At 37.8% G+C, this 27,956-nt stretch overlaps 1 protein-coding gene across 9 annotated transcripts in view; it reads right to left on the minus strand.

Moving 5' to 3' along the window:
- AIMP1 (aminoacyl tRNA synthetase complex interacting multifunctional protein 1) overlaps nt 1-27,956 on the minus strand; it is a 40,051-nt gene that overhangs the window by 5,563 nt on the left and 6,532 nt on the right. For 4 of the 9 annotated variants that reach the window (XM_075090703.1, XM_075090710.1, XM_075090708.1 and 1 more), the window contains exons 2-6: nt 14,457-14,590; nt 13,612-13,725; nt 11,177-11,332; nt 7,985-8,196; nt 2,525-2,693 (exon numbers count right to left, since the gene is read on the minus strand). In XM_075090703.1, coding sequence (XP_074946804.1) covers nt 2,525-2,693; nt 7,985-8,196; nt 11,177-11,332; nt 13,612-13,725; nt 14,457-14,590 — 785 coding nt within the window. Of the gene's footprint in view, nt 1-2,524; nt 2,694-7,984; nt 8,197-11,176; nt 11,333-13,611; nt 13,738-14,456; nt 14,591-15,521; nt 15,603-27,956 lie in introns of those variants that run through there. The other 5 variants (XM_075090702.1, XM_075090707.1, XM_075090706.1 and 2 more) reach the window with 3 other exon arrangements.

Genomic DNA, 27,956 nt, shown 5'->3' on the forward strand with positions numbered 1-27,956 from the left:
CAGTCACATGACCAACCACTTCGAGGGCATGTATGGCTATAGTGGGTCCTCACGCACCACTCTGGGGAAACCTGGGTCCTCAATTACTTCTCTGAAATGCCTGTACACCAACACATGCAGCATGGGGAATGAACAGGAGGAACCAGAGACTTGTGTGCACTCACAGGACCATGATCTCCCTGCAATTACAGAGACATGGTGGGATAGCTCGCATGTCTGGGATGCTCTCATGGATGGCTACAGGATTTTTAGGAAAAACAGGACAGGCCAAACAAGACAAGGTGGGGAGGTGCTTTTTATGTGAGGGAGCAACTAGAACATATCAAGCTCTGCCTAGGAGTGGAGGAAGAACAAGGCAAGAGTTTATGAGTAAAAACCAAGGGGCAGGCAAATATGGTGACACTGTTGTGGGTGTTTGCTACAGGCCACCTGATCAGGAAGAGGGAGCTGACAAGGCCTTCTACAGACAGCTGGAAGTAACCTCACAATCACAGGCCCTGCTTCTCATGGGGGACATCAACCACCCTGATATTCACTGGAAAAAGCAACAAGGCAAAGCATGCACAATCCAGGAGGTTCCTGCAAAGCATCGAGGATAACTTTTTGACACAGGTGGTAGAGGAGCCAATGAGGTGAGATGTGCCTCTGGACCTTCTACTAACAAACAAAGAAGGTCTGGTTGAGGATGTGAGGGTTGGGGGTAGCCTTGGCTGCAGTGACCATGAGACGGTGGAGTTCAGGATCCTGCATGGAAGACGCAAGGCAACAAGCAGGATTACAACCCTGGACTTCAGGAGAGCTACCTTTGGCCTCTTCAAAGACCTACTTGGAGGAATCCCATGGGTTAGGTAGGGGTTAGAAGGTATGGGGGTCCAAGAGAGCTGCTCAATAGTCAAGTACCACTTCCTCCAAGCTCAATATTGGTGCATCCCTGTGAGGAAGAAGTCAAGCCAAGGAGCCAGGAGACCCACATGGAAGGAGGTACATGGGAAAAGGGACTGGCCACTTGGGAGGAATATAGGAATGCTGTCAAGGTATGCAGAGATGCAATGAGGAGGCCAAAGCCCACTTGGAACTAAGCCTGGCAAGGCGTGTCAAGGATAACAAGAAGGGCTTCTTCAGATACATCAGTAGTAAAGACTTGGGAAACTGTGGGCCTGCTGCTGCTGAACGAGGTAGGTGCCCTGGTGACACAAGATGCAGAGAAGACAAATTTACGGAATGCCTTCTTTGCTTCAAGTCTTTACTTCTAAGGCTGGCCTTCAGGCATCCCAGCCCAGAGAGACAAGAGAGAAAATCTGGAGAAAGGAAGACTTCCCCTTGGTTGAGGAGGATTGGGTTAGAGGTCATTTAGGCAAACTGGATCCCTGATGGGATGCACCCATGAGTGCTGAGGGAGCTGGCAGACACTGTTGCTAAGCCACACTCTATCATCTCTGAAAGGTCATGGAGAACAGGAGAGGTGCCTGAGGACTGGAGGGTAACCCGTGTCACTCCAGTCTTCAAAAAGAGCAAGGAGGACCTGGAAAACTCTAGGCCATTCAGCCTCACCTCCATCCCCAGAAAGGTGATGAAACAGTTCATTCTGGAGGCCATCTCCAGGCATGTAGAGGAAAAGAAGGTTATCAGAAGTACTCAACATACATTCACCCATGGGAGATCATGCTTGACCAACCTGACAGCCTTCTACGATGGCATGACTGGCTGGCTAGAAGAAGGGAGAGCAGTGCATGTTGTTTACCTCGACTTCAGCAAAGCTTTTGACACTGTCTCTCCTAACATCCTCGTAGGTAAGCTTAGGAAGCGTGCGTTACAGGAGTGGACAGCGAGGTGGATAGAGAACTGGCTAAACAGCAGAGCTCAGAGGGTCATGATCGACAGCACAGAGTCTGGTTGGAGGCCCGTAACTAGCGGTGTTTACCAGGGGTCTGTGCTGGGTCCAGTCCTGTTCAATATATTCGTGATCTGGGTGAGGGGACAGAGTGTACCCTCAGCAAGTTCGCTGATGACACCAAGCTGGGAGGAGTGGCTGATATGCCAGAAGGCTGTGCTGCCGTCCAATGAGACCTGAACACACTGGAGAGCTGGGCCAAGGGGAATCTGATGAGATTCAAAAGCAAGTACAAGGTCCTGCACCTGGGGAGGAATAAGCCCATGCACCAGTACAGGTTGGGGGCTGACCTGCCAGAAAGCAGCTCTGCTGAGAAGGACCTGGGAGTGCTGGTAGACAGAAGGTTGATGATGAGCCAGCAATGTGCCCCTGTGGCCAAGAAGGCCGACGGTATCCTGGGGTGCTTTAAAAGGAGTGTGGCCTGCAGGTCGAAGGAGGTTATCCTCCCCCTCCACTCTGCCCTAGTGCAGCCACATCTGGAGTACTGCATCCAGTTCTGGGCTCCCCATTTGAACAAAGGGAGGGAGCATCTCTCTCATGAGGAAAGGCTGAGAGACCTGGGTTTGTTTAGCCTAGAGAAAAGACTGAGGGGGGTATCTTATCAATCCTCCAGTTTCCCACATAGCTGCTTACCAGGAAAACCTTCGAAAGTGATTCTATCCCCAGGTACTGCCCCAGGTGGGGGAGCCAGGATTTCCACTTTTTCTGGGGAGCTGGCACACATCACCATTGCTTGAGATAGTACTCCTCTCATCTTCGCAGGCTTCAAGTTACAGAGTAGTATTGCCATCCGATTCTGCATCTTGGGGGAGGAAAACAAAAGGATGTGAGTACTTAAACACCATATGCTTTTGGGGATCTATTTCATTATAACAGAAGAATTACAATGAAGAGACGTTAACATGGACAAGAGACGCATACAGCAACAGAGGCACAGTTTTAATGCCTGTACACCAGTAAAAAGTTTAAACCACTTAAGAGCTGGCCAGTAAATAATGGAATAAATGCTGAATTGTGACACACTTATAATGGAAATACAAAATGTGCAATTCAGAAATCCCAAAACCCAACAATGCATTTCACCTGCATTCTATCCCTACTTATTCTAGATCACCACTTCAGTCCACTTTCAGTATAGCACTATTAACCAAACACTTTCCATTTAATAACAACCAAAAAAACCCAACCCAAACCACTCTACAAATTAGGCTAGCGCATAGATAAAACTTTCCAACTGTGTAACAGAAACGTACGAGCATTTTACATAATTATCTCACTTAAGTCTTAAAATTTATCTTATTTAACCCAAATGCTTTGAATTTAACTACTGAAAATGGCCATGTATACTGCAATTTGTTAGAGCAAAGGAAGAAACCTAATTTTACAGTTTTTTTTGTTTTAATAAAAGTTCTAACAGTAAACCAGAGAAAACTTACTTTATTATGGGAAACTGCCACACTTTAGCCTAGAAAAAAAGCCCATATACCTTCAAACAGAATAAAAATTAAACCCAGTACATTCTTAAGACAGACAGAAAATTAAGGAAGCCTTAATTCCCATACTCTTAGTGCACATATGTATTTCTAGATTTCAGTCTTTGTGCATTACAATATAAACTTTAAACAAAACTGCAAGATTTATACTTAACTCATATGATCAAGTATTCTGAATACTGCATGTTTTCCAAGTAGACCACTTTAAAAATCAAAAACATAAGTCTCCAAAATGAAGCATTTATAATGAAAAGTTGATTTTGCATGAGTCTCAAGGCAGCCCATTGACTAAAAATTTCTTAAAGTTATTGCTATGCATATAAATTGTGCAAAACACAGGAAACAGCTCTAAGATGTCAATGACTCAATAATACAAGTTGCAGACATTATCTAGCACTCAATAACGATCAGCAACAGATACACAGAATAAAAGGAACAAGATTTCTGCGTTTGGTACTCAACTTTAGTTTTGACTAACCGTAATTAAAAAAACAATGCTCTGAAGCCTAGAATTTTTTTCCAAATTACACAATTGACACAGCCAGACTGCATTAATACAGAAATGAAGATGATCATCTTCATCAAACTAACAGGAAGGAAAACCAAACTAGCATCACATCATTCCTTTCGCTCCAATCGCAGTGGCCCAAGTGTTTACATATATTGCATGAGATTTCTGTATGAAAAGTTGATTGCTATTACAAAATTGAGAAGTATTTATTAACATTCCAAACATACACATTATCCCATCACTTTTACTAGGAAATATCTTCAAACGCTTTTGAAAAACAGCTCTAAGGTATGTGCAGTGATTTCACAAATATATGGTGAGAAAACCCAGTGTTAAATAAATATTTTTATAAAACAAAGAAAAACCCACCCCAAGATGGCCAGCCAAAACCAGAACATTGTTATTTCAAGGTTGGTTTGTTGTTTGTTTTTTTTTTTTTCATTATAAATGGCTCAGTTTTTAAACTGTCTTCAGATAAATACCAATTCCCTAAGTATAGAGGAAAAAAAAAGAAACCAGACCTAAATAAATGTTTCCTAACAATGCAAGTTTTTAGGGTGGGTTTTTTGTTTGTTGGGTGATTTTTTTTTTTTAACTGGTTGTGCTAATTTTTATAGCAGGGACTTACTGTCATGTTTCCAGAAAACAGGGCTCCAATTATAATAGTAAACCCCTCTGTATTCATGCATAATAAATGCAAAAACAAGTTGTTTATGAACCATCAAGGAATATGATGTCGGGGTACCATTCTATCTGCACTGCTCTTAAAAGATCTTTTTACAGTAAATGATTAAAAAAAACCCTGAGATGTCAGGTACAAAGAGTCAGCTCCAGTAATGCTACTGATGGCCACTCGCTGTGACCCCATAAATTAGAGGAAAAATCTGTAAAACCGTAAAAATAAATCAAGGAGTTCCCTGACAGATAGATAAGATGGGGCAGAAACTTAAAGAAAATAAGCAGAAACCTGACTCCCTTTCCCAGCATGTGAAAAGCTCTATCAGAAATACAGGGTGTTACTGAAAAGCAGCTGAAGGTGACACAGATAGTAAGTGTATGTTTCCTTCTGCATATGTGCTATTAACCAGAAAAGCAAATTCTGGTTAAGAACAAGATGGCAAATCTCCACACTTAAAAGAACACAAACAGAAGCAAGCCTGTGTCTACAGGGAACTGATAATGCTTTGGCATCTCAGGAGGGAGGTGTTTGGCACATAGCTGAGAATAAGCAAAGGAAATCAAATGTTGTCTCCTTGAAACAGTAACAACCCAGGAATTACAAAACTGACAACTCAACTAGTGAGAAACGGATTTAGTTTCCGTAAAAATCTTAGTTGTTACAGTTTGTATGGTTGAGCACATAGCTACTTCACATTCAGAATAAAACAATGCGTTTTCCCAACGTAGAATTCATTTCTCATAGAATGAAGCATGGAGTCAGGGACAGGGGACGGACAGAAATAAAGCAAAGAAACTAAAACGAGGAAAAGTTAATCCTGAAGTTTACCATATAGAAAAACTAAGACCTTATCCTCGAAGCACAAGTGTTAAATTGCTCTTTTTCTTAGGTTGAAGTTGCCTGCATAACTGATTATCAACTATCCCTCTACATCTCAAAATCAGATACCATAACAGACTGCAATGGCTAGTGAACATGAGTTAAAACCAACACACTGATTTACAATGTGAGTTGCAATGCCAACATCAACAAAAAGCCCTCCTCTATTTATTACACTCTTGTCTGGATCTTAAGTTTGCCAGCAAACATAATTTACAAGTCACAAGCTCGGTGACATAGATATTTCTATTTGTTTCATATCTGAAAAGAAACACAGTAGCATTTAACATAGCCTTGAAGTGTAATGCTACAAAAGCAGAGGAAAAAAAAACGGTTTCCTTTAAGAAAGGTGTCTTTTATTACACAGAACGCGCCAGTAAGTTTACAGTCATGCTTTAGTCACTGTCCCTTATGATTTACAGAAACATGTTTTCCACGCAGACTAGACAAAGAGAATTAGAAGATCAAGAGTATGCATAAGGTACCAATATAGTTACCATTCTATCTAAGAATAAGAAATATAAATTCCAGTACTATTTGCTAATTCCTGGGTGGGCAGCACTAACCCTTAAACAATGATCTGGAAAGAGAAAGACGAAGCCATCTAAGTAGAAAGGAAAAGGTTCTGCTATTTAAAAAAAAAAAATAAAAATCAAACTATATAATTCCTAACAGATACAGCTGTAATGCATCGTCTCACAAAGAATGGTTGCAGGATAGTGTTTCTGGAGGCTGATGGTGGCCTCTTCTTTTCCTGTTGTGTTTAAGATACATGCCCCACATTCTTATCCTTCACTTCTGGTCACGGACATGAGGATCTCTTCAGTTAAAGGGGATTTCAAAAGATAAAGAGAAGCAACACTTGAAAATTGTCTGAATTTCATGAATGATTGCCCGAGACAGGTATTGATACTAGGAGCACACAGAGATCCATTCAGAAAGCCAAATGCAGTGGCAAAAAAGCTGTTAATTCCTGCTGATGTTTCAGAATGTTCTCCAATTGTCCTCAGCTGCTGCTGAAAGAGCTCAGCATTGGCATGTTCCACCTCGTGCTTCAGAACCACATCCCTGTTCCTGATGACACATGTATCTCTCTATACATGATAATCAAGGGTGCAACTTCTGACTTGGCTGCACCACCATCAGCAGCGCACAAAAACACAATATACCACATATAAAGTGGGCATGAAAGAAGTTTTCACACCCATAAATAACTTGCACTGCATACTGAAATGTTAATGAAGATACACATTCTGCCTCAAACACTGCTAGATTACCACATTGAACACTGCAATCATAAATGAGTGAATTTTTCATGAATTACATCTATAGTACTTGATCTGATATATACATTTTTATTTACATATATTGCAGTAGTTACATGCCAGGCCTTTGAATTTTTGAACTCTTCAAAAACATAAAAAGATGGAAGCTTGCCCCTAAAAATTTCTCATCTAATAGAGAGTTGCCAAAACCAAAACCAGACACACAAACTAACTGTTCCCAAAGAATGTGCAAGAATGATCCCTAATTCTCTGTTAATGAGTACTTTGGATTATCTTTTCCAGACAGAAAGCAAGTTAAAGAGAAAAGTACAGAATGCGACGGCAGTAACAGTCACTACATCTGTAGTTACATGTTCCTCAGTTTATTTAGAATGGCTTTTAAGATGTTTTTTTTTTTCTATACACTTGCTTGAGAGAGGACTGCTAAAAATGAGCTATTTGAATTTTTGCCCACTGCAGATCCAGTAACTGGACGCTTATCAGATGATCAGTCCAGAATAGTTTTTGTATTCAATCATTTTTTTTTTCAGTTCAATAACTTTCTGTATCATAAAAAAACAATCACAATTTTAATTGCCTCCTACATTTGCAGTCTTACCATAGGGACAGGGCATCAATAGGGATTGAAAAGGCATTTGAGAAAATGTAGCTTTTCCACACTAAGATCAATTCCTTCATGACCAATTTTGTGGTTGCTCTATCCAACATTAAATACAAGCTTGGCAATTAAAGTAAACTTAGGAGCAGCCTTCAGTCAATTCCTCCCTTCCACTAACCCTCTATAGGAGGTGTAAAAGGAAAATGTAATCTTGAAGTCTCAGGTTGTTCCCAAGACATACATAAAGCCATGCATGTCAAACACAGAAGTGTATCAACTAAAAAAACAATAGAGGCAGACTCTATTCCAGACAAGGAAGTAAAAATATGTACTTTGTATCCCACTCTTTAAGCCACTCACTGCCAGAGAAGTTAAATTTACATGCTCTTTGCTTTACTCCATGCCAAACACTTCAACAGGCTATAAAGAGAGTTGGAAGGCAAAGGTTTCAAAAGTCTGGATGATAGCAAAAAAGTTGTTATGGATTCTCTACTACATGCTAGAAATGTAAAGGGAGAGTCACATCTGTGGTTTAGGAGTCCACTGTGTACCAAGGCATCACAGAGGAGTCAGAATAAGATCCCAGATGAAGGTCCTAAGATACTTTAGACAAGGAAAAGCTATCAGTAAGTAGTTTTGTCAAATACCTGATCTAGAGGAATATGTTTCACTAAACCACTGACAACAGTCCTCGGACTTGCTTCTCCAACATCCACTTCTTCAACATATAGAGCATCTGCATCTGGATGCTTTTCTGCAGTAATAATGCAGCCAACACGAAGATCCAGACGAGAAACGTCTACCGGTTTTGCATCACTACTTCCAGCAGCTGGCTGCTGTTTCTTCTCCTTCTTTTCACCTATTAAAGAAAGTTTAGTTCATGAAATAAACATTAAAAAACCACAAGTTACATATGTGACTATTGCAAGGGAAAAGAGTATAACAAATGAAGAGCAAAGAGTTAGCACTTATAGTATAAGTTTCCAGTGGAGAATCATCACGCACACTCCAACTTAGACTGTTACTACAAGTAATTACCACCTTAGGACAGAGGTTCTCTCTTGTTTGTAAAGTGAAGTCATCCTGAACCGTAGCTAGCATGCATGGAAGTGACAGATACTGATGTGGCCTTTGGCAGAGTGTAAGCCTGACAGTCCTGTTTTAATAATTAACAGTTACCAGTAAGTCTTGCCGTGGTGTTTCACCAGCAAAAGAAAACTAGACAAATCACAAGTAATCAGGTTACTAGAGCCCAGCAACAGCTCCTGACTATGGCCAATTCTAAGTGGCTGCAACTGCACAGTTACAGTTGCAAAGCAACCCTTCAAGATGACCTTAGCTAACATTCTTCACTTCCCAAATACATTAGCGTGTGAAAATACTCATGGCTTATGAGGTTCCGCTGATGTGCAGTCTTCATCCCATGGCAATGCAAGGATTTGTCATCACCCATACATACTGTATAGTATAAAACAGCAGTGAAGCAACACTCCCCATACTCAGCTGCTTATTTAAATATTCTTTTTGAGATTAACACATTACATCCAGTTTGTATGTAAGACTGTCCTGTTTAATAGACATTCAAGACTTGTTTAACAACTATAATCTCTGGGGATTAAGAAATGTCTAAGTGCTTACTTAGAATAAGCAAATTCTGTTTTTCTTTCATCCAAGAGTTTACATATTAATGTAAACTAAACTGCCTTCATTAGGGAGCAAAAAAGGAACAGCAAACACAGCCTGCAATTTGATTCATTGATGCTCTAGTACAAGGCTGAAATTAAGTAACACATTATAATAAAAAGGCAGCATTTTTTTAACATAAGCAATAGCACTTCAAAAATATTCCAGTTCATATATGATGAGTAAGAAGTCCTAGTGTTTATGACGGGGCTTTATTAATCTAATTGTAATCAAATTACAGTTAATAAAACCAGTCATGTATAAAGTAATTGAAGAAAAACTGAAAAATTACAATCAAAATAATTAATATTTAATACCTAAGATCATTTCAAAGACCTGCCACCTTTATCCTTGGTATCATACCTCACTGTTCTCCACTTTATGACATTTCTCTACAGTAGTCTGGAGCCACAAACCAAAAAGTCTTCTAGCACCCTATTTATTTTGCTTTAGAGAAACAACATCTGTCACTAAAAAAGGAAAAAAGAACATAGCAGAACATGTCTGTACAGAGCATATATACAGATGCACAAAAACTACTAATTTCTGTGCCACAGGCTAAGGAAAGAACTGCACTCCTCTGGCCAGTGTTGGAGTCAGCCCATAGCCAATATTCAGAGAAGCCTCACAGATGAAGTTTGCAAGAAGTGGAACTAAGAATATGGGGATAACCAGAGAGGAAACAGATGAGATAAGTGACATGAGCAAAGGGATTTGGCATACACCATAATTTCATCGATTTCAAGACTAAAACACAAATTTTACATACTGGTTACTTAGTTGAATACTATACATACAATAGATGTTGAACACCACAGAAACAGCCTGTTCAGGGCTTCTATTTAGTGTTCATGCTATATTTCACCTTTTTCCAAATACAGTCACCAGAAGGAAAAAGTCAAGTAGATTGCTTTTAGGAGCAGGTAGATACTTACACAAGATGAGGGGAAATACAATACAAGAACGGTTTATTTTCCCTTACCAACTGAATATCTGCTCTCTAGTCACTGAATATTCAAAGAAAACAGTTAATTGCCTGATATGACACATGGCTTCTGTTTTTATGTTTACAACTCTGTGGAATATTGATGTATCAAAGGCTGCAGTACACCAGAAAATATGAAGTAGCTTATAAACCTGTGTACAGCTCGCCAGGGAAATCAAGGATACAGTGCCCTACGAGCATAATATGAGACTCTGAAAATCTGTACAATTCATAGCAAATTAATAATTTGTTCAAGAGAATGATTGTAAAACATGAGATTAAGTTACAAGATAGACACCTGTACTTTTGTGTAACAGACATCTTTTCTTCTATTAAAAGACTTTGTTAAACAGAAGTCAATACAGACAACTAAAAAAGAAAAACAGGAGGAAAGGTGTTAAGAAACCTACAAACTCTTCCCCTACATTTCCTCCCTGATGCCAAACCAGATTATGCTATCTGCCTATGTCCTTTACCCAGTACTTCCTATTAGCCACACACTTTCACCAGTGTTGACATGGATGTTTCTGATTAATTCTGATGGAACTTCACTGCCTGTAAGAACCTTCCAGAAGGAGGGAAAAAAAGCAGCATACTTGGAAAATGCAGAAAACTGCAATTTAGCACTCTTCCGTTAGTATTATGTTATGCTGCTACTACTTGCAAGGCATTTTGCTGAGCTGGTCTTTGCCTTTGCTTGCACTGTTTCCATGGTGGGGTCGGGGGGGAATCTAACTAGGCCTCAGAACAGAAAGCCATCCAGTCTGCCAAAAACTTCTCTCAACTTTATGTCCTCATCTTCCTTTCCACACACACACCCCCACCCCAGCTTGCCTTTTTTTTTTTTTCCTCCTTTGTGTGTGTGTATTTTGCTTTTTTCTACTGTGGGGGTTTTGGGGACAGGGCTTGGTTTTTTGGTTTGTTTTTTTTTTAAATAAGGAAGTTCCATCACATTAAAAGACATTTTGCATGTATCCCATTTAAGAATCTGTAGCTTACTTCATGGTCTTCATTAGCTTCAAGTACTTCCAAGATTTTAAAAGCTAGCACATGACTCTTCCTACCGTGGCTGTACCAACTGCTTTTTTTCTGTGACCAAACTGAGGTAAAAGCACTTGCATATATTAAATGCCTTAGCTATCACAGCTAAGAAAAACTGAAGTAGAAGTACCTTTTTTTTCCACTTTTTCCTTCTTTTTCTTTTCTTCATCTTCACCTTTAATTTGATCTTTGGAACCAGGAGATGTGACTGCTGTAGGTCGTGGAACATCACTTGAAAACGAAGCTGTAGAAACGGTTGTACCAGGAGGAACTGCGATCTGTTTTACTAAAAATCAAACCTTCAAAGTTAGAAGGGGTACCAGAACTTTGAACACTGTGACATTAAGTTTCCAACATAAAAGAAGAGAGAACTGAAAATTTTGCTTAAAATACCTAAACCACAACTGCTGAATATGAAGCACGACATTACAAAACATATTTCAGAACTTAATCTGTACATAATTATTCTGATCGGTTAATAAAAAAATGTGTAGTCAAAGGCATTATTATTAAATGGGAAAAAGTGCTAATTACAAGAAAGCACATAAGCAACCACCACCTCTTTGTAGTTTATGTAAACACGTAGTTATCTTTGCCACTAACTCCTTATTTCTCATTTGTTTTTGTCTAGTTTCAGTTTCTAGCTACTAGCTCTTGTCATACTGGAAACTATTCTATAATTTGCTATGCACAAAATCATTTTTATATGTAGTCAGATGATTCTTCAACTCTAACTCTTTTCTCTAACTAAAGAAACTGAGCCTGAATAAGCACATTCTAAGAAATTACCTGCAGCCCTAAAATTATCTGCTGGTTCATCAATTTCCTTCCCTAAATTCTCTACATTACCTTCATATTTCTTTTTAAACTGCTGATAAGGAATACTGGACATCATCTCACTACTAATCTTAGCAGATGAAAGCGTAAGAATCACCTCCCTTCTACATTCTCTCAAGAATCTCATTAAGGCTTTTGACCAAATCATTATACCGGGTAAGCATCGTCAGCGTACCAGACAATATACTCTAGGCACCCTTTCCCAAGAATAGTTAGACCAGATGATCTTTCAAGGTCCCTTTCAACCTGGGCTGTTCTATCACTAATTACTGTTTGACAAATTCTTCTAGCATCACCATTATACAGTTCTGTATTCTGCATACATGCTTTTTGCACTTGAGACTTATTAACTTTCCTGAAGAACTGTGCTGTTTGTCAATACCTGCTCTCTTCAACACTAAAGTGATTTGTACAAATTATGTTCTTATAAACTATTTTTTACAACAATTTACAACAATTTTAATCTGATTTTTTTTGTGCCAACAACCACTTGCTGTTTTGCTTGCTAGTTGTGCAGAGACTTTTTGCTTCTCAGATTGAAAAAAAAAAATCTCAAGTGATATTTTTGATGTTCTGTGTCCATCTAATTTCTGTGCTGAACTACTTAATAGTGTCAAAGCTAACATACACTAACCTACTTCAAAAGAAAAAGATCTGAATTTAGTCCTACTACCTTTCAAATAAACTAGCTAAATAAAGGAAGATGCATGTCGAGCCAAATACTGATTTCCTAGTCCTTTCCCATCTTGGAAAAAAAAAAATCAGATACATTGAGACTTCTCTCTCAAGCGTAACAGAGATTCTGTGAAATATCCTATACCTTTCTAGAATTGCTGGAGACTAACAGACAATATAAACTAATGGTTTGGTTTAGTATGTGAAAGGGCTTTATTCATGCCAAAAGGAGAAACAAATTCTGTGTATTTATAAAGTGCTAGTCTTTTTGAAGACTGAGTGTTTTGTTTTACCAATAACATGTTCAACACAGTTGAATGCTACACTATACTATCTCACCCAATTTACAATACTGACAACATGGGTAAAAATAGTAATAGCTGTTAAGGGCAGAAGAGGCTTTCTTTGGAAATAATTGTAAGGAAGACACACTGGATCTGAAACACTTCACTTTGGTTTTTTTCCTTTCTTTTTTAATATGAATGATATAATGATGGTGGGACCTGAACAGCTACACAGAGGAGTGCAAAGAAGGAAAAACAGCGCAATGAAAGGATGGTCTTACTAAAGCATGGAATCAAAAATTCAAAACACATTGTTTCTAATTTTACATTACCACAGATTTTCTAATAAGTCACTGCCCATCTGTACTTTGAACTACAGCTTGATTTTCCAGAGGGGTTTTTCAGTCATGCCACATTAAACAGCGTATCAAGGAGTGTTAGACATTCAGCAATTTCTAAGGTATTATAACGAGTCACTGTCACCAGTCAAATTTGAGGCTTATGAGAGGCACTGTTCATAAACATATAAAGAACCAGTTTCATGTCTGATTAAGATTTGGTATATGTACCTGTTAGGTTTGCAGCTTACTAAAATGTTGGAATTAAGTAACTCATCATAGGCATGGATCCTAGGGAAACACAGAAATTCTAAGAAATGCCATAGAGTCATATAGAGAAAGACAAAAATCAAGGAGAATTAAGGTAGTGCAAAATATGATCAAAACTAACTAGACCTATGTTGTATGAGGATAGGACATTTTTCCCTCACCTCCATTTCGAATTTCTGCCTGAATCAGCTCCTGTTTCAGCTCTTCAATTTCTTTCTTCAGTTTAGCATTTTCCACACGGAGCTTCTTCTCTTCTCGGAGAGATGCCTGCAAGACTAGAGTTGACACTGTATTAAAAACAACAGGTTTCAATAATTAGCATTCATCATTTGGCAAACAGAGGGTTTGTTTTTAGAGAAAAGTGAAACATGGTGAGCCAAACACCAGAAAAAGTGGAAACTTTCAAGGAGTATATAATCAGAAATATTTTGGAGTCCTTTTTTTGTTGAAACAGCCAATTTTTTTTTTTTTTTTTGCAATACTTACATACTCAACATACTAGCTTCTCAGTCCCCTAAATACACTCAAGAAAAAACTCCAAGAAACCTATTAGGAAAAGTTTGAACATGTTTGTAATATGGATCACCTTAATTCACTGATACTGATATGTACAAAATATCAAAGCTGAAGGTATGATACTCTTGAGAGCATCCCATAGTGGTGAAAAAGCAGTAACACAGTCAGGCAAATGCATAATCTCATATTCTGCCTGGCTCCCTTTCTCCCTTCAAAGGGAATCACATCCTATGAAGTTTCCATAATCTGTTTCTGTTGTTCCTCATTCATGCCTTTTCTATTTCAGAATAAGCAGGTTCAAAAAAAAAACCCCAGAAACCACAAGACAGTGAAGCGGTGCTACGATTACAAGCTTTGTCTTGGACAACTTGAAACACACTTAAAAGGTTGACAGCACCAATGAAGCTGTCCATGTTCTCATTTTTTCCTATGTGCATTTAATGTTAACCATCTGGTTAACATGTTGATCATAAGATAGGTAATTCCTTACTAGCTTTCTCCTTGAGAAGAGCAACTTGTTGCTTGAGGTATTCAATAACTTGATCAGCTTCTGCACCCTTCTGCTCCAGTCTGTTCAGCACTGCATTGCTGGCTGCCATCTTTGGCAAGAAACGGGTTAAAAACCTAGACAAACAGACAGTCTAAAATTAATGACTTCTTAATGTTATAACGCTACCATCTCTTACCACATGAAGCAGTTCTAAAATCAGTTGCTGAATAAGAATAAGAACTTATTCTAAGTGAACAAGCTGGGCTACCACCTCCTAATGTAAAGCCCAAACAAAACGCAACATTAAACTGCATCTGATGTTTGACAGCTGCTTTCAAGTATTTTGGAAGAAAAGTACCTTTCTTCCCAGCTGCAGAAAACATGTTCCTCCTTCATGAAACAGAAAAATTATTCCACTTTCTCAGAAAGGTCTTGAATAAATCAAAGGGGGGGGGGGAGATGGATGGATGATAAATAAAAGGGACAAGAGAACCCTGTATCCTGGTTTTTAGCTGAAAAATTTATTAAGGGTATGCAGAATTTTATTGAGACTAAGAAAACATCCTACAGAAATTTCCAAGCTTTCCTAAAAATTTATTCAGAATATACTGAATTATTCATACATTGTGGTTGTGCATACATTAAAAATTTACTGTTATTTTACTTCTAAGTGGAATTCATCGGTATTTTCACTCATCTCTGATTAATACAACTTTTATTGCAGGTTTACACTTTCAGAGTTGTTTTAGCACTGATTTTGATTGTCTTATTTTGTTTCCACTGAAGTGAAAAGGCCAGGCACCCAGGTACCACATTAAAGAAGCAGGAAACACAAAACACCAGTAAAGGCAAGAGCACAAATAAACCCTGTCTAACCTTCTTTTAGGATACTCAACAACTTTTACTGTGTTTCTCTTAATGTTCCAGAAACTAGCTATGCCTTGTTTAAAGCCCTTATTTCTTGAAAGCTACCAAATTTGCCCTACTTCCTTCACTGCAACGTTTGTGTCTAACCATAGAAGCTCAAATAGTAGCAACAGAATGATGAAATACAGTTATAGTCACTTGTATCTGCAGCAGATAGTCCTTTCACCCTCCCACTCAGCGTCTACATGAAGAAAGAATCTGTACTAACAGCTGCGTCATCTGTAAATCAAGAAAGAAAACTGGTTATAGGTGGGAAGAAAAGATGCCTTGCAGATTTTCACAAGTGACAGTGGTGTAGTTCCTGTGAATTTGCCCATCAACCGCAACAAAGGGAAGAACTGACAAGAAATGGCAATCCAGATGCATGCATTGGCTCTTCAACTTTATCAGAGCCCAAAAAGGCCTTTTTTCATATTGAATTGGCAGAGAACTTCCCGTTTTATTACAAGATCATTCTGACACTATGACCTAAATCTGTTTTTAATGTACAAATATTCTCTGTTGGGATTTACAACAAAAGCCATGCTGAAGACAAAACAGGTTTAGAAATAACTGAAAGGTGAACATATACAAGCATGCTCATGCCAATGTCAGCATATCACCTTTACTGCACTCTCCATATCAACTTAATATTTTGTATCTGATCTTCTATTACAATGAACTCAATTCTCTGCAGCTATATATGGCAAAAGACAACGAATGAGGAATAGTGTAATTAGAAGTTCTCAAAGTAAAATTCACAAAGCCAGAGATACAGTAGTCAGATGATGCATGAGGTATATTACTCCCACAAAAGCAACGAACGAACAAACATCTTGGCTTCTTTGCAATCTAATACAATTAAAGTCTGTTTTACACTGCTTTGCTTAAACATGTATGAGTGTTGCTGCCACACACCTTCCACTTATCCACAACAGTTTTTTCTTTTAAAAGAAAGAAACCTCTGATGGAGAGAAAAGCAGTAAAAGCATCTGTCCAGGACAACTAAAGTAATTTTAATATTCAAATTAATCTCTGCTAACAAGATAATTTTGTTTTCATGTGCAGTATGAAAACAGAGGGTTTTAAAAAGGCAAACAGTGATTCCAATAAGTTACTGATTTAGATGTCAAATGGAAATAGACGTAGAGCTATTATGGCACAACACAGCATAATACAAAGCCTGGAGTATTACTGTCTGCATACCAGTAAGATTTCTTGCAAGCTACATATTCGCTCAGGGGAACATAATACTAACAGTGGAAACCTTGCCAACAACAACAGAAATGCTACTAAAACTTCAAAGTGAATAGAATTGGTACATTTTATAGGTTTTAGCCAAGTTGGCTAATGAACTGAAGATCTGGAAATGAAGTTACATGGTTACAACGGGTAGACATTTTCCCACTTGTCAAATAAATTTCTGTAAACCTAGTATTGTAACAATAACACAAAGGAATAGGTATTTCCGATACTAATATAAAGAGCCAACAGACTGAAATGAACTGCTGCACAATCAAAGGAACCCATACAGCAGAGTGATAAAAGCCTATCTAAAAAGGGCACATAAAAAAATTTAAGACCCACCCTTCATTATAAAACACAAAGCACATTAAAAACATTAGCACTGCAACAATCAAAGGTTAAAGTCAATTTTTTGGATTTTTTTTTCAACCTTTCCCCTACTTCCTTTGCATTCTATTATATTACCCTGACACTCCACAAACACACACAAAAAAACCCACAACCATCCTCAAACAACCAACTCCTGTTGATGATAAACAAACTAAAAATAGGAAAGAAAACCTGGAATAATATAGCTTAAAGAACAGAATCACATCTTATTACAGATACATTCTGACCCGTTTTGCAGAAAATGTTCCAGAGGCCAACTGAAAGTAAAGTCACTTCATACAATTGTGAGAAGCTGCTTTCCCTTCAAACAAAAAGTAGTTCTGAAAAACAATATTCAGACTTTCTGAAAAGGGTAACCTCCTGAAGTTTCTCTGCTAAGGGAAACTGATCTCAGACCTCTAAAGGCTACTTTTTTACCTGCAAGACATTCAGAACTGCTCCAAAACCCACTTGCTCCACTACCATGGAACTTAATCTTCAAAGACTCAAGTCCTGCAGTTATTCATTAGGTTATATATCAAAACATAGTAGTTGTTTCATTTCTTGTCATTCTACTTGCTGACTAAAAGATAGTTGCCTTTTTTTAAAAACAGAAAGCACTACCTCCTGAGGTCTTCTGCATAACTGCAGTACCCTCACAGAAGAAAACAGACATTATTCTACTTTATTTCTCAAGGACACGTAACGTGGACGGGTCCCGAAAGTGTCACACTCTATAATAAATGAAGATTTCTCATATAGTAAAAATTACCCCAAGATTTCAACATGTTTTACAAATACTGGTTTATCAACATTGGCCTAGACCTTAAAATATATCCAGATCAAGAAGTGAACACACCAAGATGCTAAAAAACATAAACCTCATTGTAACTTACTCTTCAATATTAACATTCTGTTTTTAAAAGCAAGAAAAAGCCAAAACTCCCTTAAAATTAATGACAAGATTTAAAACTTAAACTCCAAAAATTGTTTTTGGAATCTATCCATAGTCCGAACATGGAACCAATTACTTTTCACTATTGGAAAAGCAATCATTTAACCAAAAAAACAGAAATTAGAAGCCAACTGATTCCCAAAACCTAGAATAATTAGCTCTAAGCATTCCTTTTTCCAGCTGGAGGTTTAAAAACCTCAGTACTTCAAAGTTCTCATCTTCTTCTTGCAATGGTTTGTTAATGTCAACACACAAAGTAGGATTACTAGCTGTAAGAGATCTAACCTGCAGGCTGGTAATTAGTAAGACTTACTGCCTACAGATCAACATGTTCTCCATGTATGCATTGAGTACATCTACAACAGTGATGCAGCTTTATTTCAGCTTTTTCTATTCAGTAAAGTTTTATGCCGTTCTTTTACGCGACAGGCATCTTATTTCTTGTTCGCATTCTTTCCCACAGGCCTTAACACAATACAACCAAATGCCACACGCATTTCAGCTGGCCCCCCCAGGCATGTGTTGAGATAAAAAGTCTCAAATTTTGTCTCAAATGATGTAAAATGAAACAGATTCCTCACAACTGCCTGCTTCACCTCTCTTACTCTCCCACATATACACTAAGTCCTCCACAATGAGAGGGTAAACTTTCACAGCTCACCACACCTAGGCAGTGTTCTTCGTTGCACAGCTACTTCACTCTGACCCATCATTGCTCTTTGCTTTGTGCTAGCTATGGAGGAATCAAGTATTTCTACAGTAAAGCCAATCCTACTGACCTTTAGCGAAGAGCAGACAGCAATCACAATACAGCCTAGACAACATAAACATATGCCTTGCAGAGAATGCTGTGTTTATGAATAACCACCAATCAAGACCTAAGATCAGGCAAGGAGCCACTACAGGAGAAAATAAAAGTCTGCAAAAAGATATGTTGCAAAGGCATGTTTGCTTCTTAATTGAGATGCTCTGTTTACATGAAAAGTTTGTCGTTGCAAAGCAGAACCAGCAGGATCAGCCTTATTCTAAGAGTTATTGACCACACCAAGGTAATTTCTCCAATGCTAAATAAAGTTCATTAATTTAAACTACAGAAAAAATATTTAACAGCAAATCCTCTTCCTAAGATTTTGGTCTTAAGTCTTAAGCAGCTGTTAAATTAAACTCCTTTTCTTCTCCAAGATGTCTCAAGACACTTCACTGTGGCCAACTTTTACAGAAAGTAGAATACTTTGCTGTAAAGATAGAAAGTATCAACAATCACTTTGTTTCTGCAAGAAGTGTGTTCAAAGACTTCTATCTGAGCATCTTTTTTGAGTATGGTCATTTCTGGCAGACAATCTTAGAAAAACCCATAAATATAACAGAACGTGCCAGCTGTTTGCCAGATTCTGCTCTGCACTTCTATGAACTGTCAGGACACAGTGAATCAGATTTAAGAATCTCACATCACACCTTTTTATTCTGCTAAGAAAGGAACAGTAGTAAGCAGATCAAAACAGAAGGAAAAAAAGAGTAGAACTATGTTATCTTTTGCTAAACCAAAGTATGAGTGCAACTAGGAAACTGTTGTAACTTATCCCATCATCTGTCTCAGGGAATCGGGATTCATGCTTCAAAAAAATCAATTACCTCTTACAGGTTTCTTCTAACTTCTCATAAAGTATTCTAGACCTGATGCCGTGAACATCTTTGGCTAAGATTTACAATATCTGATTTGATTTCACATTTTTGGTAGAAAAACTTAAGGTAGAAAAGTTTAAGGTTTCGTTTTCAAAACAATGAAAATTTAAATTATATTGAAAAAATAAACAATCTGAGGTGAGCTAGGACTGATGAGTTTTGAGATCGAATTTTAGTTGTGACTTGATCATATCCCTACTTGACTCCAATTAGAGCACGGATGATCAACAGCAGCTCTCGATTTGTCATTAGGGAGACAATTGTCTATAACAGTTATAAATTTGCAGTAATATAATTCTATTGCTAGGATGTTCTGGAAATCTGCTACATTCAGTAAGTTTCATGCACTTACCCATCACTACCACAAAAGGCTGAGCGTTCCACTCGTTTTATACCTGTTACACGTTGTAAAATCCAATCATGGCTTTTACACCCAAATATTCCTTCTCAGGGAATGCAATTCTAAAAGGTTATATGTTTCTGGGCTCCAAAAGAGAGAGAAGAATCAGATTTACTTATTGGAAACACAGGTTTTCCACAGTTTTATCTGTAAGAAAATATCCCGCAAATTACAAAAGTAAAACACGAAGCTGTTCATAAACAGGTTTCAGAAAAAATATGCCTTTTAAACCCGTACACAAACACACTAAGGGATCAGGAAGCAGCAATATAGTGCTGAGAAAGAAAACAGAAGTATCTTACATACGAGATACAACTTTGGCATTGCTTGGGCCTACTTAATCACAATCAAAGCCCTAGTTTCCTTATCATAAGAGCAAAAAGATATCGCGCCCCCCATTACACTTCAATATCATTTCACCCACGTAGAAGAGACAGGTGCTTATCAGTTAGGATTTAACTACCGGCTCATCTGCCTTTCAGAATTAAGTATATTGTTAGCTCTCTAGGGGTTTCCTGAATCTCAGTTGTCAAAGTAAGCTTACACAACTAAAAATATGGTTTAAGGCCCTAAGCAAATATGTATAAATGATCAAAACGTAGACGCTCATGTAGGTCCTTCTCAGCATACAGCAAAGGAGACCTACCAAAATATTTTTGGCAGAACAATGGCAAACACTCAAGAAGCAGCACTTAGCAATGATAGCACAATTAAAAAAAAAAACAAAAACCACAAACTAAAAGCAACAAAAACAGCACACAAACCAATCACACTATTTTTTGTCAAGAGTGAGCAATATTGATAAACGGCAGTGTAAAAACTCAAAATCTAGAAGTTTTATGACATAAATCATAATGGAACCTCATTTTGACTCTCAGTACTAGATCAGTGATCCCCTACCAGATACTAGAAAGGTGGCACTAGAAGACATCAAATGCAATTTAAACTATTATCCTTGTATTTTGCTAAAGAAAGCATGCTCTTTATAATATGAGCAAAATGGAATTGCAGCCTAAAACGTAGGAGGGTATAGTATGGCAATACAGCTTTGCAGACTTATAATTGCAAAAAGATACAAGAATTCTATCTTACTCTCCCCAAACAAGGGACAAGAGGGAATGGCCTCAAGCTGCATCAGGGTAGGTTTAGATTGGATATTAGGAAAAAAGCTGCCCAGAGAGGTGGTTGAGTCGATATCGCTGGAGGCATTCAAAAAGATACGTAGATATGGCACTTCAGGGCATGTTTTAGGAGACATGGTGGTGTTACATTGATGGTTGGGCTTGATGATCCTAGAGGTCTTTTCCAACCTTAATGATTCTATGATTCTAGGTGATTGTTGTAACTGGGGCTTTAACCAGTTGAACAGCCAGATTTTTTTTTAGTACTTAAATACAAATTTTAAAGTATTCATAGACTCCTGCGTAGTCATCATTGAAAGCAATTTGCCAAGCAGCAAATTATTAGACAGTTATACATTTCTGAGACTTTATTTCAACTTACAACTTTTGCACTGAGTCAGAATAATTGCTTTGCAGATTTCCAAACAACTAATATGTTGAACACAGTCCCTCCAAGAAGCAGTGCCAGCCCTAAGGAATGATTTGCAAGCTCTGGAGACTACAGTCCAACCCTTCTGGTTGCCAGATAAATCAGGCCCAATCCCAGCTCCAGACAGGTCTTTTAGTAGTCCTAAGAGCTCACCCCTCCCTATTTTAAAGGGCTGTAAACAGTAAAAACACACACAACCAAGCCTTCGTATTGAAAAACACTGCAGCATGAAAGAGACTTTTTTAAAAACACTGCACAAAAAAGGCCCATCCACTGGTACCAATTTTGAGGCAATACAAGTTACTCAGTAAAGATTATTTTTAAACATGAAGGCAACTGTGTCTTGCAAGGGAGCAGAGTACCAAAGTCGCAAGCAAGTCACAGTGTTAATGAGACAGGCAAAAATCAATTATGAGATGCAATGAATGAAGATGTAAGACAGGCATAAGTTAGAACAAATAAAGATAGAAGCATGAAATTTTTACTTTAAGAGTATTATGACAGGCTTAATTTGAAATAAAATATATCTCTTGGATCTGTATGGTAGAGATCATTAGAAACTGAACAGTCAGAAGTAAAATTATTTTAGTATTTTGTTCAGGTTTGCATTTCAAGATTTAGGAGTTGCCACAACATATTAACTGCATCATATCTTAACACACTACAGCTGCAACATTCCAAAGGTAAGGTAAGTTAAGAGTACTTGCAATTTCATTCCAATCTTGGCTGTACATTTATGCTAAATTTGTATTCAGGGAGAAGTTTCTACTAATGCTTGTCTCAGTCCAATCGCAAATTAACTTTGTACTCTTTCCCGCCTCTGAGAAGACACCCCAAGGACTAAAGAAAGAGACATGACTCCAAGGAGTTCTGTCCAGGTGGATGTGGTTTGTAACATCTTTGCCTCAAGAGCTACCAAAAATTTTCAGTAACAAAGACTGTATACAAAGTTATATGTAACTTTATTAACTGAGAAGACTGCCCAGTAATTTAACAGACATGGACGGCTCACGTGCCTCAAGAAAAGCAACTTCTTTGCACTTCTTGACTTAAGTGTCAACAGGTTACGCACCCGCTACCTCTGCCAAGTCCCCTGGAAGTTCAGTAGAGATTCATCTGGTTGTGCTTTATAGTGCAGTCTGAAATTTAAGTAGCAGCTCATATGCCAGAACAGTTGGACAGCCTTATATATTTTTTTAGCAGTGTGTATCTCTTGGAGCCTGCTGCATTAATATTTTAATAGTACTATCAGAATCTTATGGTAAACGATCACCATGTGCAGAGGGATTTCTCATGTATAACCCATGATGGAAAAAATATAATACCCACAACATACTACCTTGTTTCTTTGACCTTAAGCACTGATTTCAAACCCCAAAGACATGCAATTCTTCAGAATAGAAAGCTTACATTAAAAATTGACAGGGTTTTGGTTTATGGGGGTTTTTTTGTTTTCTTTTTTTCTTTAATTTATAAAAGATTAATTTTCTGAACTACAGTGTACCCAGTGGCTATCCCTGAATATTACAGAAAAAAAGCTGCTATTCAAGCCTCAAAGTATCCTCATAAACTTCCTTGTACGGGTGATGGACTTTACAATTACAGACACAAGCCTATAAATTCAGAAATATAAGTGGCCTCAGCTGCATCTGGACAAGTCTGCAAGGTCAGCATATGCCACAGGAACTTGAAGAATCTGTGCTGCAGTTCACCCTCTAGGGTTTTACTGGAGAGCGAAAGCTTTTGATTACTGTTGTAACTACAGAGTAAACTACCTGTAAATCAGACAGCAGAAGAATAATCATAACTGCACTGAAATCTACCTGTATCAACCAAGTAGAACACTTTCTCAGGCACTTTATTAATTTTTGTAACTTTGTCTTAAGAAAGTGAGCATTTTCACTACCTGCTGTGCTGGTTCTTAATTATGGAGTTATAAAAATGTAAAGAAGAGAGAAATCTTTACTCCCTTTCACTAACACAGGTCTCACTTGGAAAAAAAAAAAACAAACATTTTAAAAGTATCTCTCAAAATCCAATCTTTTTATTTTGTGTCTGTCAGAGCAATAAGGATAATAACCCTTGTCAAAAACCCTAGCTGCTAAGACATTTTAAAAGTATGTTCTCATCAGAAACTTGGAGAGTTTGGAAATAATACCATTAAGCAATGTATTTTATGTCACCAATTGTCACCAAAATAATAGTATTGTTTAGGTAGTTCACAGGAACATTGATTCCCCTTTTCAATTTTAATTCACAATACTCTATGTCCGAATGCCGATCAGTTTTCTTACATAGTTCAACTGTAAAAAAGAATCTTGAAATTTATTACTTTTATATTAATATTGGCTTTTCTACATGTAAAAGTAGCCTCTTTAGCACAGCTAAAGGAAAACAGGATTTAACCATTCAGTTAAAGCAAATGCTAAGGTTAAAAATAACCATTATTTATTCACAAAAGCATACAGGAGACACCATGCAGATGTACAGCAAAAGAATCAGTGGTCTCTAACTACAACCACGTTAACAATTGCTGGTACTTACTAAAGCAGAAACTTTAGGTATTCTTTTATGTGGGCTAAATAGAGGCTGACAAAAATTAAACCTGAAAAAGTGCATGTTTGTGTGGCACATGTCTGTGTAATCAATGCAAGAATAACGGCAAACATCTCTTAATGGGGAGTAACAAAGCTGGCAAACAAAGCTTTAAGGGAAAAAGCAGCCCTCACTGAACTTCGAGCCTGCCATTTTAATATCTTATTTACTTAGGTAAAACCCTCTCAGACATATTCAATGACCCAGTTTCATTCATCAGACAAATAATTATACTTTCCAGTGTTGAATTTACTCGCATAATACAGGACGACGATATTTTAATGAAAATCTTCCATGAAGATACTAACTTACCCTGCAGAGAGAAGATCTATTCATTCAGCTGTGGAGTGAAAAGTCTAAATTAACTTTTAAATCTAAAGTGGGCTGCAACAACAACTAATCCTCAGCAGCCAGAAGCAGTTACATGTCACTTCAAAACCACATGCCAGCAGTATCTACCACCACATGTTCCTGGCACCAGCCTCAAAACACAGGCCTTTACTTTTATCACGTACAGAGTGAAGAGACTTAAAATTCCTAGCACACATTTCATCTACTTAGAAAAATCTGCAGATGTAACGGTTAAGTATTGTAACTACCTACCTTTTGGATCAATGATTTTAACTCGTGTGGTAGAAATATAGAAAATATTTTTTCCCTTTTGGAGATAAAAGAAAGGAACTCTGGAAAAAAAGAGTTTTCAGTAGGTTTACATTACTCCAGATGAAGACTTCGCTATTCTCAGCAGGAAAACAAATCAACCAACCTCTGAAGCAAAGACTGTACTGCAACTACCTGTCAATCATTTCTAAAAAGTTCACAAAGTAACAGTTCAAAGGCTACTTGAAATCAAAATGCCAACTTTCCTTCTGCACGGACATGAACATCCACCAAAGGGTTATATGATAACATAACTACTTCTGATCTTCCACTGATTTGAAACAGTAATTTTTGCAGAAAGATGTCCTTTGTACACAAAAAACACCACCACTTTCTCCTGTACAGCAAATGCTGCTTATATTTAACAGTTTTTTCCTTTTAAAATGAAAATCACTTACTTCTTATTTACAGAGAATGACTGTTCAGACTTTATATGCTTATTTCACATTTCAAAAACCAAATCGATTTGCCAAGACTGATAAACCAAATGTAAACCCCATGCAAGCATATGACACTTCACTGTTGTAGTTCTAGCTGGAACACAGAAATTACTTTCCCAAAACAAAGAGGGTGATCTTGAAAGGGTTATTTTTAGCCTGAGTTGTTTTCCATATTCTAAACTAGAGGGGAACGTCAGTAGTTTTTCAGATTACCTTTTAGCACCCCTTGCAAAACTCCAGCTGTTACAGGACAGTGCCCCCTGCCTCCTTCTTCCCTCTCAATTTAGCATTGCATACATTCATGAGTAACGTCTCACAAAAACGTTCACACACTGGTACTGAAAATAAGTTCGGAGCATCATTGTTACTAAATACCTGTTTTTATGAGCACTTGATACCCCAATTTCAAAGTGAGCCTGCTCAGTAGTCCTTTGGGCAGAGTCCAGAATAGCAACATGGTTACTGAATTGATGGTATGTTAGTCTAGGTGTTGCTGTACGCTTCTATGGGAGAACTTATCTTGGGCCGCATATCTCCGGGACACAGGGCTCTACCCACCCTGGGGACAGTGATGCACAGACATCAATATGATGGATACAAAATGTCCGTTTATTTAGCTGCGTCACACGCTTATATAGCTCTTGCGCTTCCTGTTCCTGCCACTCCTATGGGGAGGAGTCTATCTTTCCGTCACAGCCCGTGATCTTCCGGTCGCCGATCCCTGTCTATTCCCCTACATCTAGGTAACTTCTGGACCATACCTTCTATAAATACTTAGGCACTGCTTGAGAGAAAGCACAGCAATGTTGTATCTTTTACCTGTACTGAAACCATAAACAGTCCTATAATCGTCTTTCAGAACCTTCTTTGTAGTTGTAGTGAAGTAGTGAAGAGCATTTAAGGTTCACAACTTTTAAAACTTCTAGGATTAAAATTAACTTTCCTTCTTTTAATACTAGATCCGTTCAGAGAAAAAAATAAACAACAAAACCTTTGTGCACTGATTTTGGACACTGAGGGGACTGATATCAGCTACTAAGACTGATGGTATCTGACAGAAAAATTCTCCAGGCAGCTTTTGGGGAATAGGTGTATTTCATCTATGGATTCAAAGCTTCTTCTGTTTCCATAGTTTAAGACAAATTGAGATAAATTATAATTTTGCTATGTTGCACATTATTCTATTAAAAATCCAACCATTTTATAACAACTATTTTCAATTAGAATATCTTGGTTTAGCATCTTCAAAAAGTTCAAATTTGCAGCTAAAGTCACTGAAATTTAGCATAAGCTATAGGTAAAGAAAAAAGTCTGTGCCTAGTTCTTATCATTAGCATTATTTTATAGATGGTCAGATGGATGTGAAATTACTTACCCACTGTAACACAGCAGGGTAATTCAACCCCTGCAAAAAGATTAATTTCCCTGGTGTACAATTCAGTGTCATATCCTCGTTGGCAATGGTGATTTCCTTAATGTATGACTGTTACCAATTACTAGAGCATTTCATACAGCAGGTTTCAAATCTTTCAGTAGGACAAGCACGATGTGAACTTACGGCCTTCACTCCAGAGCAGCCGCTACCAAGCCAAACGTAGTGCCTCTTGCATGCCATGTACAAGCCTGTGCACTCTTGTGGGAATAGCAGTCCCTAGCTGCCCTGGCCAACTGAGCTGCTGAAATGATCTGCTCACTTATCTTCAGAGTCTGAAACAAGATGCCACTACAAAGCTGAATATTAAACTGTAATTGAGAAACACTGTGGGATAGGAAACAGATCCAATAGCCACGGCTCGTTTCCGAGAGGGTTCTGAAGTCAGAGACTAATCTTTAAACTATTAATTCTTACTCAGTTGAAGTTATGTTGGGAAAGCTCCTGATGAGAAGGAAATGGAAATAAAAGTCTTCTATAATGGGTAGTTCTATGCCAAAAGATTGTACCAAATGATCTCAAGAAGAGATTTGCTAACTCAAGGCAATTTTCGATGATGTTTTATGCATTGCCAGCTGCTTTCAAATGTAAAAAGCATCTCAGAATCTGTCTACTTACAGATAATTAGGGTATGAGACAACACACCAGGGAAGCAGTTATGAGATGAATTCAATTTTCCTCTAATCCAGCATAGAATCTCTGTCAGGTTTTTTCCAGCATTCTCAGGAAAGAAGAATGGGTTCTTCCACATAATTCTTATACGTGAACCGTGTGTTTAATGGATGATGGTTAAACACACTATATATTGTTTTCTAATATGAACTCTAGTTTAAGCTTCCCTCTCTACAGTTTTTGAAGTCAAGGAACAGTTTTTAGGCCGTTAACTTTTATAACATGCCATAGAAACATAAGAACTGTATACAAAGTTGTGGAGCATAACAAATTATAAAAACTAGGTCAGCAGAAGGTATCTCTTCTAGAATTTCTCTCTGAAAAATGTACACAGCAAAAAGGAATTTAGCCAATTCCCATTTCAGTAAGGTATCAAAGTAATTTTCCTTAGAAATAGCAAGCGGCAACAAGTAATTACAGCTGCTGTTAGAGACCCCCACTGATGCATTTAATCATCAAATCAGTTTCATGACTCTAGGTTGTAAATATAACTTAAGAAAATCCTTATCTTTCATCTCAGTAGGCAGAGGTGATTTAAAAGTAAGTCATACCTTATCAATAACATCCACACTCTGTACGGTCAAAGATTTTT

The sequence above is a fragment of the Phalacrocorax aristotelis genome, chromosome 4 (assembly GCF_949628215.1).
Source record: "Phalacrocorax aristotelis chromosome 4, bGulAri2.1, whole genome shotgun sequence".
NCBI classification, from domain to species: Eukaryota; Metazoa; Chordata; class Aves; order Suliformes; family Phalacrocoracidae; genus Phalacrocorax; species Phalacrocorax aristotelis.